At 43.8% G+C, this 15,193-nt stretch overlaps 1 protein-coding gene across 1 annotated transcript in view; it reads right to left on the reverse strand.

Annotated features, from left to right (window-relative positions):
* SERGEF (secretion regulating guanine nucleotide exchange factor) overlaps positions 1-10,997 on the reverse strand; it is a 233,742-nt gene extending 222,745 nt beyond the window's left edge. The window contains 4 exon segments of the mRNA XM_042957769.1: positions 4,169-4,263; positions 5,960-6,115; positions 7,300-7,435; positions 10,924-10,997. Of these exon segments, the coding sequence (XP_042813703.1) occupies positions 4,169-4,263; positions 5,960-6,115; positions 7,300-7,435; positions 10,924-10,983 (447 nt within the window). The 5' untranslated portion in view covers positions 10,984-10,997.
* Positions 10,998-15,193: the final 4,196 nt, after the last annotated feature.

A 15,193-nucleotide genomic window follows, 5' to 3' on the forward strand; every position in this document is an offset into this window, starting at 1 on the left:
CCTTTGATTTAGTCCAATCTCTATTCAATGCCAGATCCCTTCCACAACCCCCCACAAATCATCATCCAACCCCTGCCAAGCACCTACTTCCTCTGGCACAGCCTCACTACTTCCCCAGGTGCCTATTCCATCTTTGTGCAGTTCCATTTATCTCCTTAGGTGGAGCCAAACATCTGCCTACAGCTTTTCACAATGCTTTCCAAAGACATGAAGACCACTGTCATGTCCTCTCTGAGATATCTTGTGGTGACTTTAAAACTAAGTCTTCAAATTCTTTGAGACCCATCCCTTTAAGATGTGGAGCTGGAGTTTAATTCCCCTCTTGCTGAATGTGGTCTGGACTAAGCAACTTGCTTCTAGTGAAAAGAATAAAGAAGTGATGAGTGGCTTAGAGACTAGGTGATAAAAGGCACTGAATCTTCCTGCTTGGCCTCACTCTCAAATCACTCCTGGAGGAAGCCAGATGCCATGTCTGAACAACCCCATAGAAAGGCACTGAACCTCATGAGTTGCAACCTCATGAGACCAGCTAAGCTGTGCCCAGATTTCTGAACCTCAGAAACTAAGATAGTAAATACCTGTTGTTTAAAGTTGCTAAATTTAGAGTAATTTATGCCACTGTAATAGATAACTAATACATATCTCTTCTTTTGGCCAAACATCCCCAATTCCATCAGTGATCCCCTGGTTTCAAATTCCATTCCCTTCTTGGTTTCTCTCCTCTAAATGTGCTCTGGTTACTCAATCTCCCTCTTTTAAAAGAGACTGTATAGGAGCACCTGTGTGGCTCAGTCAGTTAAGCGTCCAACTCTTGACTTTGGCTCAGGTCATGATCTCATGGTCATGAGATCGAGCCCCATGTCAGGCTCCATACTGGGCATGGAGCCTGCTTAAGACTCTCTCTCTCCCTGCCCCTCCCCTGGGCATGCGTGCATGTGTGTGTGTGCATGTGCACGCTCCCTCTCTCTCTTTCTCTGTCAAAAAAAAGCGGGGCGGGGGGGGGGGGTTGTATATGCATCAACCATGACCCATGTGCAGCTTTACTACATGTGTTTATTTACAGATCCACATGGCCTTCCTAAACTTTAGGACTCTCGATGGCAGGATCTGAGTCTTATTCACCTTTATGCCCAGGACCTAAGCACTAAATCAACAGAATACAACATCCCATATGCAGTCTGATTAGCACAAAAAAGGACAGGACTCTGGCTTCCCTTCTTTTAGAGACTATATTTCTGTTAATACAACCCACAACCACATTAGCTTTGGGGAAGATCAATTCTTACTACTACTACAACTTGAACATATTGTCCTTTAAGTATTTTCTCTTTAAAACAACAACAACTAAAGGGCTTTACATGTAGATTCAATCTCTTCAATCGCTTCAACTCACCTCCATTCCTTCCTCTCCATCCCCACTGCCATGGCTTTAGTTTGGACCAGGATCACCTCTTGTCTGGATTATTAGTAAGAGTGTCCTGAATAATCTTCCTCTTCACTACCCCTTCAGGCCCGACCTAACACACTGTTCTTACCATTTGCCATGCACCACCTCCCTGACTGTCCCCTCCCCAATAGAATTTCTACCACTTCCTTATATTCTAGTCATACTAAACTGCTTGCAGTATCTCAAACCCTGATATTTCATGCTTCTACACCCTTGCTTACACAGTTCCTTCTGTCTGGAATGCTCTTCTTTTGTATCTATTCTATGCATCCTATCTCAAGTCAGGTAAATTTCTACTCAACTTTCAAGACTCTGCATAAGCCTGTTCTCACTCCACCTCCCCCTAGAAAGACTTAAAATATTCCCTCCTTTGAGGCTACACCTGCATCTACCATAGTTTAACATTTAGGTGTCTCTATATCTAATATGTACCACTAAACTCTAAGACTCTCAAATGCTAACATGTACCACTAAATTCTAAGACCTCAAATACTAAGACCCTCACCTTTGTCCCCACTGCCTAAACCCAGCACCTATATACCCAATAGTTGCTATTAAATAAATGAATGAATTTCTACTATATTTCACTTTGCCACATTCCTCCCATTGTTCAAGAGGATACAGCCTTGATGTATCCCAAATTTTCACCTCCTGATTCTGTCATCCAACGTATTTTAACCATTGTTTTCCTCTGTCTTCTTTAATCATGTGACCTAAGCTAAATTAATTACAATGTATATAGGTTCTTAAAAAAACCATCTATTTGTAATTGGCAACTGTAACACTTCCTACAACAGTGACTATAGAGTCTAGATTTCTGTGTATATCATGTGCTACATACTCAATGTTTCCGTGCCCCTGAAATTCATATATTGAAACCTATTACCCAATGTGATAGTATTTGCAAATGGGGTCTTCTGGAGGTTATTAATTAGGTCATGAGAATGGAGCCCTCATGAATGGGATAAATGCCCTTATAAGAAAGGCCCCAGAGGGCAACTCTGTCCAGCGAAATAAGTGTTTATGAACAAGGAACTGGGTCCTCACTAGACACCAAATCTGCCGATACCCCAATCTTGTACTTCTCAGCCTCCAGAAATGTGAAAAATAAATGTTTGTTGCTTAAGCCATTCAATCTATGGTATTTTTGTTACAGCAGCCCAAACACACTACAACACGGTGGAGATCATGACCTCAAATACTATCCCACAGACCAGCAATTGTAATTCAGCAACATGACAGGAGCTGACCAAGCTCTCTCCAGTGAAAACAGATCTCCCACTCTGAGTCAGAGTTCAAGAAAATTAGCTAGACGTGAGCAGCTTAGGTGGTGAACTCATTTTAGATCCCAGCATATTTCTTTCAAAATTCCATAGCCCTCTTGTGACTACTTATCATACAAATGTCACAAAAATGTGTACATTTTAAATATGATGCAGAGGAAAGGGCTCTGAACTAGGGCCAGGAGTCCTGTCTAGTCCTGTGCTGTCCACTATGAAGCCACTAGCTACATGCAGGTACTAAAGAGCCGAAATGTGAGTAGGTATGAACTGAGATCACTCACAGTACAACATGCACACCAGAGTTCAACTTAGTATAAAGTAGAGAATATAGGGGCGTCTGGGTGGCTCAGTTGGTTGAGTGTCCAACTCTTGATCTCAGCTCCGATCATGTTCTCACAGTTCATGGAATCAAGCCTGCGTCAGGTTCCATGCGGATAGGACAGAGCATGCTTAAGATTCTCCCTCTCTTTCTGCCGCTCTCCCACTAGCATGTACACATACACACTCTCTCTCTCAAAATAAATAATCTTAAAAAAAATGGAGAACATAAAGTATCTCATTAGGAAATTTTTACATTAGTGACATATAAAATGAAATAATCCATTGAATACACTGGATTTATTAAAATTAATTTCACCTACACGCCACAATATGAATGAAACTTGAAACATCATATGAAATGAGAGAAGCCAGATACAAAAAGCCACATATTGTATGATTCCATTTATATGAAATGCCCAGAATAGCAAATCCACAGAGACAGATTAGTGGTTGCCAGGGGCTGGGGGAGGGCAGAATGGGAAGTAATTGCCATTGGGTACACAGTTTCTTTCTTGGTGATGAAAATGTTCTAAAATTAGATAATGCTGATGGCTGCACATCTCTGTGAATCTACTAAAAACCACTGAATTATACATTTTTAAAGGGTAAATTCTATGGCATGTAAATTACATCTCAATAAAGCTGTTATTTTAAAAAATTAATTCCATTTGTTTCTCTTTACTCTTTGAATAGTGCTACTAAAAATTTTAAGTTACGTATGTGACTCACACCATATTTTTACTGGGCGCTACTGGCCTATATACTATTTGCCAAGCTTAGGGTCTTTAGGTAAGTCGCTTCTATCAGGACCTGTTTCTAACATAGTTCCCATTATTACTAGTTTTAGTATTGTGAAATGTCATTAATATGCCTTTATGACATATATTACCTTCATTGTTTTATTTCACAAACATTCATAATGTGTATGAGGACTAACAGAGGTTTTTCACTAACAGCTTCCATCCCCCCAACCTAATCCTTCCCAGAAGAACCTAAGTTTTTCAACTTAAATTCTAAGTGGCCCATGGCTTTTCAGGGATCCAGCCAGTCTCTTAGTCTGGGGAGGGACACGCTTCAACAGTACGTGGGTCAGCTATATATGAGGTGCCATCCTTACCTCAATGGCCTGGGGAACCACACATCTTCGAGGGCCATGAGGAACTCCTAACTGGCCGAAGGAGTTGGATCCACATGACAGAACTTGACCATTTTCTGCAAAATTCAAATATTTAAATCATAACCTCAGAAGTAAGGTATCTTTGACCAGTGAGTAAATGTTGAAGGATGGGAGGAGCAAAGGGAATGAGAGGAGGAAGAGGGGCTTACACTTTAGCACATTCAAACCACAGTCCCTGCTTTTATTGTTCCTCTAGGAATAAAAACACTAGGCACTGGGCTAAGCATTTTACAGATTCTCTATCACACTACCTAATTAATGGCAGCTTATCTGTTATAGAACATTAGCCTGGGGCTGGGATGGGATACTGATGCCCCACGCCCCACTTTTCATGTTTCTATGTGACATAATTTTCATTATTTTAACACTCCAGGCCTCTCTCCCTGCCCCTTCGTATGCTCCCTGCTTTCCAGGAGAAAAGGGGTAACTTAACCAACTGATAAGTTTGGGAGAAGGAACAGCATGTGTGGCTTGGCACCTTCCTCTCAGGTACTCTAGACTGATGCACAGTGTTTCCCCTACAGAGATAACCTACTGTTTGCAGAATAACTCTGGATCAGAGGAACATTAGCAGAAGCACTTGGCCTGACCATTAACCCTGTTCTCCAACATAGCCTTTGTCAGTGAAAAGCCAACAGTGTGATCTCCAGCTATCTGACTGCTCTCCACCTTTCTCACAATTGGTTCCAAAAGTGAGCAGGAAATAGAGTGTTATTCACAGACTCCCTACAACCCCAACATGGTCCACAAAAAGCACTTCAGAAATGATGGCTACTATTCAGGGTTATTAGTACCAAATTCAGCACCTATTACAGAATCCCTCTGCAAAAGAGAGATGCTGATGCCTGAGCAGGGTTTTGAAGAAAGGATATGAGTCATCAGAAAAAGGGACTGTTCCAGAGAGAGAACAACATTCTGCTTGGTATTTCTAGAAAGAAAAGTATGGAGAATGTGGAGAATAAAAGACAAGGCAACAACAGGGATAGGTAGGGAACAGTAATTGAAGCTATGTGTGGAAGTTTGGGATCTGAGCTGTGCACATAAGAATCCACAAGGGTGGGGTGGGGAGGATTTGGTCAGAAAATGCCCTTGCCAGATGACTGTGTCAAAGAGGGAGTCTAGTCAGAAACTATACATGGTCTTCTCCATCCAGAATGGCAAGCTAGACAGGGCAAAACTACTTCCAGGGAGAAGTCAGCTGACAAAAAGTAACTATTGCTAGCTGCTCCCAAGAGCATTATCCTATTACCCTTTGGCCATATCCCTCTACACCCTATTCTGCTATCCGGCTTTGCAGAGAGCAAAGAGTTGTGCCCAACCATTTTTTTTTTTTTTTTTTAAATCCTTCAGTGGGGGAAAAGCTGCCATCACTGTTGTGTGACCGCTGATTTCCTCCTGCTTCCCCACCACATTTCCCCATGAGTAACCCTTCACTGGTACTAATGGCCAGCTAGCCCAGGCACACAGCTATCATGAATTTCTGGGACAGGAAGTAGCCACCAAAGGTGATCTAGTCTCTTCCCTAGTCTCTAGTAAAAGTTTTCCAGCCCAAAATTTTGCTGTTTAAAGTCTCCTTGCCAAAGGCACCCACAACTTTCCTCAACAACCAAAGAGAAATTTGTATGTGTGTTTACACATAAAGAGACTTTCATTTAATCAGTATCACCGCCAGCGAGTTCTTCTCACCCAATGCCTTTGTGGTGATAAAGATTTACCCATGAGTGAACTCACCTGTGAGAATAATGGTAAAGTCCCAGCCGCAGGCCACCTGTTGGACAGGACAGCCAAGGAGGGATCTGCAGGCGGTAAAATACAGAACATCTTCTGTGTGACCAAGCCCCAATTGCCCATCTTTGTTCAGGCCACAAACAAAAAGGCCTCCTTCATCTGCAGAAAGCAAAAGCTTTGGTGATGGTGTGCACGGGGGAAATTACAACTGTCAAAGTGAGTAAAAGGATTTTACTAATTAGCTGCAGTCACAAACCCAATAAATTTTTTCCCACCCACATTAATAAGCCATGTACGTTAATGTGCACTGGCCCAAATGGCATAGGGTGAAGGGGCTCAAGTCTAGCATCTATATGAAAACTCCAAGTCCTAGAGCAGTGGCCAATCACCAAATAGAGCATCTACTATAATAAGAAAAGCCAACATTTATTTAGAACTTATAATATGCCAGGTATTCTTGTAAGAGCTTTATCTGTGGGGCCCATTTATCCTTTAGGCAGAATGCCTAGGGCCCACGATACTTTCAGAGGCCCACAAAAATGTTTTAATCTTATATTCTTCTAAAATAAAAAATAAATAAATGCAATAATAATGAATATACAATGCTAAATCTAGCCTGGATTATACTAATCTTTATGTCAAAGCTGTCGTAAAATATAGTTCTTAATATTTCTTTATGGAAGAAGGGGTCCACAAAGGCAAGAGTGCCAAGGACCCATGAAAGTCATAATGCAGCCCTGTAGTTCACTGATTCGCTTCATTCATCATTATTATCCCCATGTAACAGAGGGGAAAGTGGCACAGAGACATTAATTTGCCCAAGGCCACATAGCTAATAACAGAACCAGGATTTGAACCCAGGCAGTTGATTCCAGAACTCATGTTCTTAATCAGGATTCAATACAGCATCCTTTCCAATATCATGGCACCTGGAGTACTCATTAAGTACTATCATAGGTACTATGAAGGAAATTAAAGAAAATACAAAGTTCTTGCTCTCAAGGAATATTCACTCTAACTGCAAAGACTTCTAACTCTAACATGTGAAAGTTAAATGGCAATATATTGTATGAAATGTGGTATATGTTGCAACTCCGCCATTAATTTGTCTTGTAACCTTAAGCAACTGGTTTTCCTCTCCAAGCCTCATTTGTATAAATGGGGGTGGAGAGCCTAGATCTCTGAAGGGCTTTCAGCTCTGACAATCTAGAATTCTCTACCGGTAACTTGGCTTTTTCACAAAAATGTTTTCCTCTGCAAAATACAAAAGGATGAAAGATGGCAATACAATACGCTAGGGAGAAATGTCTAAATAAGAAATATCTACTCCAGAAGGATGTTACCTGTGACAATAGCAGAGTGGCCCCCTCCTCCTGTGATCCTCCTGACACATTCAGGTTTACAGAAGTCATTCAGTTGCTGGGGCAAAAGCACATCTTCCTTGTGGCCAAGGCCAAGTTGCCCGTAGCTATTTGCACCCTAGGGATAAATAAGGCAAGGATGAAAGAGTACAGGAAACACAACTGTCAATGTGCATTTACCTGTCCCTATCTTTCTCATCCTGACATACCTCCCAGAGCCTCTAACAGATGAGATTTCATAAGCTCATTCTTAAGAGGTTGCTATATGCAACCCATACTTAGACAGTGGCCCCATACCCAGAACACGACAATTTCCACATGAGAGGAGCTCTTAGCATCCACTATTTATCCAAAGATATTCCTCGCCTTCTCCTTCTAATGCCCCAGCCCACATTGTTGCCTCTGGGAGACAGCATGGGAGTTCCTTGTGATAAAAGCCAATTCTCTAGGGAGGCTAAGAAAAGAAATAAGGAAAGGAAATAGCAGCCAAGTGGGTGGGAAATGCACTGGACTTGTCCCTTCTCATGCCCTCGCTGAGAAAACTGGCAAGGACTTCTTTAATCAAAGTTAGCTGAGGGCTTTGTGCCCTCAAGCAGGTCACCTCACTGTTATTTCATTGTACAGTGAAAGAGGTTGGCAATGATCTCTAAGGGCCTTTCCAAGTACGATATTTTGAGACTCTAAGATTCACATGGTGAGATTCCTGTAAGGGAACAGATTTCCCCTTGGTGGGCAATATGTCTATCTTTGTTATTATGAAAAAACAGTCCAGAATCCCTAATCCAAAACTCTTGCTGCCAGATGTATTTCAGATTCAGGATTTTATAGACTTAAAAAAAATAATACTGTATACAAATCATATATACTGCTGCAAGGTCCAGGAGCAGCACCCCATAAGCAAAATAGTATTATTTCTGCAGTAAAAGGTACAAATACATTAACTGCGCATAGACTATAAATAGCATTATGTCAGGTCAGTTTGAGTTTTGGAGGTTTTTGTTTTGTTTTGTTTTGTTTTTTGTATTCAAACTTGAAGATAAAGAATTATAGACCTGCAGAAAAATCTTTAGATTTCAGAAGTCCTCATAATTCCTTATAATTACTCCTGGCTGGTTCTTCCTAGAGATAAGTAGTAAAACCTTCCAAATGTATTTGTTTTCTAAGATATTTTAATGAGGAAAAATAATTTAAAATAACTACCCAAAATACATACATACATACAAACTCCTGCCCCTCATGGTCTATTTCATAGCCATCCTGGGCTGCAAGGACTCCAAGCTGAAAAAGCAAGCTATGGAAGGGCACAGGTCCAAGAGGCCCTCAGGGGCAGTATTAGCTGCCAATTACTGACTGCTTCCTCAATACTTAGTATTCACCCTTAATTCTCACAATAACAGAGGAGACAGACATTTATGGCTCTCATTTTACAGATGAAGAAACTAAGTCTCAAGAGAGGTTAAGTTGCATAGTTGCATAGCTGGGAAGGCAAGAAGTCAGATATGCCCTCCTCCTTTCACTAAGCTATACCACGTCCCTAAGGATTTTTGGTGAAATTCAGCCCAGAGCTTACCTGGCAAGACACTAACTGTATGACTGTATCTACAATAGCACCCCATCACTTTATTCCCTTTTTATGCTTTTTCTTCATAGAACTCCCTGACATTACATTTGCTTAGTTGTTTACTATCTACCTCCCCTACTGCAAAGTAAACTCAATGAGGGCAAGAACTTTGTTTTGTTCACTGCCATTTTCCCTGAAAATGCATCTGAAACTATGCTGCCCCAGAGAAAGTGTATATATATTTTAGAATGAATATAGTGAATGAATATATGATCTGATGAGGCCCTACCTAGGAAAGATCAAATGAAAGATGTGCATGCTGTGGAGTACATATGCACAGGATGTCTCCATCAGGCCGGAGATCTCTGTGGCTGCCCCATTACCAGGACTACAAGCTGTTGAACAGAAAGTGAGAGAGACACATGCACTTGGGGCTCAAATTATGGCACTCAATTTCTGAAACACAGCAAGAGGCCCAAAATCCAGGATAAAGCAAAACAAAGAAAAATTCAATACAACATGTTAGCCGTACTTGCTTCCCTTCCTTACAAACACTCCAGACATACTACACACACACACACACACACACACACACACACACACACACACACACAAACCCCAAGGAGGTAAATTTCCCCTTGTTAGGGGAATTGTGTTCCCCTAAAATTAATTTGTTGAAGCCCTAGACTCCAGTACCTCAGAAGGTGACTGTATCTGGGGATAGGGCCTTTTAAAAGATAATTAAGGTTAAACGAGGTCATAAAGGTATGGCTCTAATCCAATATAGGAAGGAGACACAGGGATGCTCTCAAACACAGAAAAAGCCACATGAGGACACAGCAAGAAGGCGGCCATCTCCAAGCCAAAGAAGGAGGCCTCAGAAGAAAGTAAACTTGCCAGACACCTTGCTCTTGGACTTCTGGCCTCCAGAACTACAAGAAAATAAAATCCATTTTTTAAGACGTCTCAGTCTCTGGTATTTTTCTATGACAGCCCTAGCAAACTAACACACCCCTCCACACATATAATGCAGCGGGAAGGCCATCAGGCCTCCAAGCAGTAGACAAGGCCCTATCTGACACCCAGACCCCAGTCTCCCGCCTGGGAAAAGCCAGCACCAGCACCCACCGCAGGCACACATTCAACCCCAACTCCACCCCCGGCTCAAGTGCCACCCCAAAGACAGTACTCAGCCAGCCAGCCAACCTCAGGCCCCACGATCTCCCTTCTGCCGGTATATGCAGGCTTACACTCAACAAGTGCTGCCTGGTGCTGATCATTACCTTTTGTTGACTAGTCAAATACATGGTAGTTTTAACAGTAATCTAGGTGTTATCCCGCTCCCTCAACGCCAGAGCTGGGTCTTTCAGTTTTGTGTTTTTCCCCCAAAGACCAGCACATAGGCATACAAAAGGGTCTCATTCATTCATCCGTCCAAATATCTGCTAGGCACCTTGAACAAGACAGGCACAATACATCCCCCTCGTGACGCTTCTAGCGAAAGAGACTGACATTAAGCAGACACCCACGCCCCCAACACAGGCAAGATCCGGTCACAGACGAATATCAGCAAATATGCACGGCCAAATACTGCAGGCCTCGCAGCAAACGGTGCTCTCGCCAGGCTGGGGCGGGGCTGGGAAGGGGCCGGCATCCTCCGGGCAACGAGAGGGTGAGGAGCACAGGTGGCCTTACAATGGCTCCGGGACGGGGCGATACCTCCACGCGGTCTCTCCAGGCGCTAGCCCGGCCTGAGGGCGCTGGCGGAACCACACGCTCTGCCCAGGAGGCAGATGCTTCCCCCGGCGCCGCAGCCCCTCGGGTTCGGACCCCACCAGCCAGCAGGCCCCTAAGTCAAGTCACCCGTGAGGACCCCTGCCTCCCGACCCTCTCCTCCTCAGGCCCCAGCCCAGGGTCCTCCAGCCCAGAGCCCGGCCGGGACCTCAGCCACCAAGCCCACGACAGCCCACACGGAGGCCTCCAGCTCCCATCCCTTCAGCGCCCCTCAGTCCCAGCGGCCCCGGCCCGGGGGCGGAGTCACGTACCCAGGCGAAGAGCACGGCCGCCTCCGGGGCGGCCTCGGAGGCTCTTGGCTCGCGCTCCATGTGGGGACGCTACGCCGGCGCTTCCGGGAGGGGTCGGAGGTGGAGCCCGCCAGGGGAGGGATTAGTAACTGGGGTGTGGGGTTGACGGGGGAGGGGTCTGTGGTTGGGAGGAGCCGATGAGGGGGCGGAGTCTGAGGCGAAGGCGGGGCCATAGCTGGGAAGAGGAATGAGGTGGGGGCGGGGCTGGCCCGAGGGAGGGGGTCTATAGTGGGCGCGGGGCCGGCGCTGGCAGAGGGTGAGGGACAGGCGCGGGGGTGGGGCCGTCGCTGGGGCGTGGTCTGTTGTGGGGGCGGGGCCGGAGCGGAGAAGGGCCCGCGGGAGCCCCTTAATTGCTCTGGAGTCGCCTCCCAGTCGCTCCGCCCGGGCGCGCTCTGAGTGAGTCAGCCTCCCGCCTCCAGCCTTGCAGTGCCTCTCTACTTCTCTCTCCCTTCCCTTGCACTCTATTTTTAGTAATATACGAGTGCACTACGCTCCTTCACGTTTTTATTTCTTTGGAGTCCCAAGATAGCCTGGAAGGACAGACAGGGCAGGGATTGTATCACCTTTTGACCGGGAAGAAATTGAGCCTGGGAGGGGTGGAAAGGGTCCCCTCCAGTGTCTTAGCGGAGCTGCCTTTGGATCTGCTTTGGTGTGTGTTTGCAAAATCTGAGAAAGCTCTTTGATAAACGAGTGTGTAGGAACTTAGACCTCGGGACACTGAACTGAGGAGGCTGGTTCTCATGGATTCCTGCCAGGGCAGCCTTCTAACCCTCAGCGCGCAGAGCACGGTCCTGCCCTGATTCCGATCATCAATACTGGATAATATTCACCCAACAAAGGTTTTCATATAAAATGGCTTTTATCAGATACCCTTCTACACTACTAGTGGGAGCTAAACAAGTACAATTTTTCCGAAGGAAAATGGGGTAATGCATATTAGGAATATGAATGTAAACTACCCAGTAAATTCCACATCTGTTAATTTATCACAAGAAAATAATCAGAGCCTTGCACTAAGTCTTAGAATGCAAGTTATTTGTTAGGGAGTTGTACATAATAGGAAAGAACTTATTACCTGAAAGTCCAAAATTAAATTGTTTAAATTATGGCGTAGCCATACAGTGAGTGGAATACTAGGTTGCCATTTAAAAAAATATGTTTTGGAAAATATTAAATAAGGGAAGCGTTCATGATATGTCATAAAAGTATTATAGCAATATACTATAACAATTCTACACACACACAAACACATAGACTCAGGGTGGTGGATTACAGCTGAATTTTATTTTCTTTGCTGTACTTTTTTTGTACATAACCTGCATTTTCCAAGACATACATAATCTTGTGGGTACAAATGGGGTCACATTAAAGATAATTCGGGGCACCTGGGTGGCTCAGTCGGTTAAGCCTCCAACTTCAGGTCATGATCTCACAGTTGGTGGGTTCAATCCCTATGTCTGGCTCTGTGCTAACAGCTCAGAGCCTGGAGCCTGCTTCAGATCCTGTGTCTCCCTCTCTCTACCCCTCCCCTGCTTGCTCCCTGTCTCTGTCTCTGTCTCTGTCTCTCTCTCAAAAATAAACATTAAAAAAAAATTTAAAGATGATAATCCATATTCACTAGTTCTTGACCTCCTCTGCTGACATAAGCCTCCAGTTCTCACCACCCTTTATGCCTGGGAGCCCTGGAATGTATGTATCTCCAGGGAGCTCTGAACACACCTTTCGTGTTCTTTCACACCAACCACTCCTTAGCATTTCTGCCTGTAAGTCCACTTGAGGGCAGCACCTCACTTTTTCCTCTCCCAGACTGAGGCATCTTGAGAACATCCATGACCATGCTGAGAAAAATACAAATTTGTGAGAGAGATGTCTAGAAACCAGCATATGACTTCCAATCTATAAAGAGGTTGGAGAGGCAGAGAGAATTCTGATAGGATATAGGGGGACTGTTGTCAATGTGCTTTGAGCTCCACCCATCTCATGTCTCAGGAAAGGGTGCTTCCGCAGAACCACTTAGAGAGCTTGGTATGTATCCCTCCAGTCTGAAGCCTGGGCAGTCTGTAGATTTGTGCTGAGAAATCTGGTGGCTTGTGGCCAGATAACTACTCTGATAGTTGAGCGAAGAGAGATTGATACTTCGGACAGGTCTTTCATACCCAGAGTATCTCCCAAGCAAGTATTTCCCACTCTGGAGCAGTTTGGCCAGGGGGTGGTTTTAGACCCTGTCCAGAGGAATTTCTGGAAGGGTGAAGGGACACCCCAATAGAGTTAACCACTAGATTCCTAGAGAGTGAGGGAGATGAATACAACAGCCCAGTCAGAGAGGTAGATTGACCCACATCCAGAGATTCCTAAGAAATAAGAAGGTGGGAAGGTCTTCCAAAACACCCACAGAGAATGAGTCAGCATTAAATACTTACCAAGTACAGAAAGCACTGATGCCAACTCACGACAGTATCAAACCAAACAGAACTTTCTATTCATTGCCTCTCCTCCCCACCACCATTCCCAAACCCTGGAGGAGCCAGAGGCATCCTAGTGAGTGGGCACAGAGGAACAAGAAAGAGAGAAATTAGAAGCCAAGGACTGAAAATGATAAGAAAATTCGAGGCCAGGACCTGAGATTTCAGCTGAAGGGGCAAGTAGAGCTATCCACAGAGTCAGTTTTGATAGAGAGAGGATCTGGAAGGATACAATTTCACCCCTTGAATGTACATGCATCTATATTTCAGTTACCTTACAGTTATATTATTATATCTTTTAATACAATTTCTTGGAAGTGTTGAGATGTTGTCACTATTTCAACTACATACATGTCACTGAGTATCTCTTCCCACTAGCAGCCTGGTTGAGTTGCAGTTCCTGAATGGGGCCAAACTATTTGATGATATCAATTTCAAATGCCTTTTTTCCCCTTAAGAGGAAAGTATAAAGTACTTTGGGACCACCTAGACTATATCTATGTACCATGCAAATTAAGAAATGTTTTCCTTTAGATTATCTTCTTTTATAGATGAGAAAAACTGAGGCTCAAAGAAGTTAGATAATTTACTCCCAGGTTAGATTTCCATATTTTTTTTAACGTTTAATTTTGAGAGAGGGAGAGAGAGAGAGAGAGACAGAGTGCAACCAGGGGAGGTGCAGAGAGAGAGGGAGACACAGAATCCATAGCAAGCTGCAGGATCTGAGCTGTCAGCACAGAGTCCAATGCGGGGCTCGAACTCACAAAGAGTGAGATCATGACCTGAGCCGAAGTCGGACCGACTGAGCCACCCAGGCACCCCAGATTTCCATTTTTGATACAGGCGAATTAGTTAGCTGCAGATCAAGCCTCTCGCAAGAACAACTAGAAAAGCTGGGGGATAGTATTTTAAAAATCTATTTTAAGTCATTGGAAAATTATCAAAGCAGCCAGAACTTGAAGGGCCAAGATCTGGAAGCTGAGAGTTTATATTTGGCACTGCTTTTCCACTTGAAGTGTTTGCTAATTAGCAAGTAGTGACTTGGAGGCTAAGAAACTGGGCTGAAAGCTGCAGCTGAGAAGCTGAGAAGCTGAACAGTACTTTCAGCAATCTTATAGGGGTGAGGAGAATGACAGGAGGAGGGGACAAAAGTAGGCATCCAGGGTCCTCAAAGAGAAGCCCTCATACACACCCATAGCTTTCCTTTGGGATCCCTAAAGCACTGCACCCTGAGAGAAGAGTGAACCGGAAATAGACCAGCCCTCACAAAGACTGAAGTTCAGCTTCAAATTAGCTTAATCCCTAATTGGACTAAGAAGATCTTGCATGCCATTATATACTGCCTGTTAGAAGCAAAAGAATTCCTTCTGGAAGAAGATAAAGTCATCCAGAAGCTATGGGAGATCCTGGATCAGGACAGTGAGTGTATTAATGATTCTTTACATCTGGATAACAAGTTTCTTTTTACAATGTCCTTTTACAACATAATTCCTCCAATAACTCAATGAAGTAGATTTAGCTAATGATACAGATGAGGAACATGAGATTGAGACTTTATCAAAAATTCCAAAAGTAGTTACTAAGTTCCAAGTGTGTTGGGTTTCCCTTATATCTCATATTCACAAGCTTTTCAAGAAGTATAGGAATGTTATAAATTTCTTAAAAATTGCTAATATATATTGAAATCTGTTTTTAACATGTTTGACAAAAAAAGGCTACATTAAGAACATGAATTTTGTGTCCATTTATTATTATCTGCTTGAATAACA

This window comes from Panthera tigris, chromosome D1 (assembly GCF_018350195.1).
Source record: "Panthera tigris isolate Pti1 chromosome D1, P.tigris_Pti1_mat1.1, whole genome shotgun sequence".
Classification (NCBI taxonomy): Eukaryota; Metazoa; Chordata; class Mammalia; order Carnivora; family Felidae; genus Panthera; species Panthera tigris.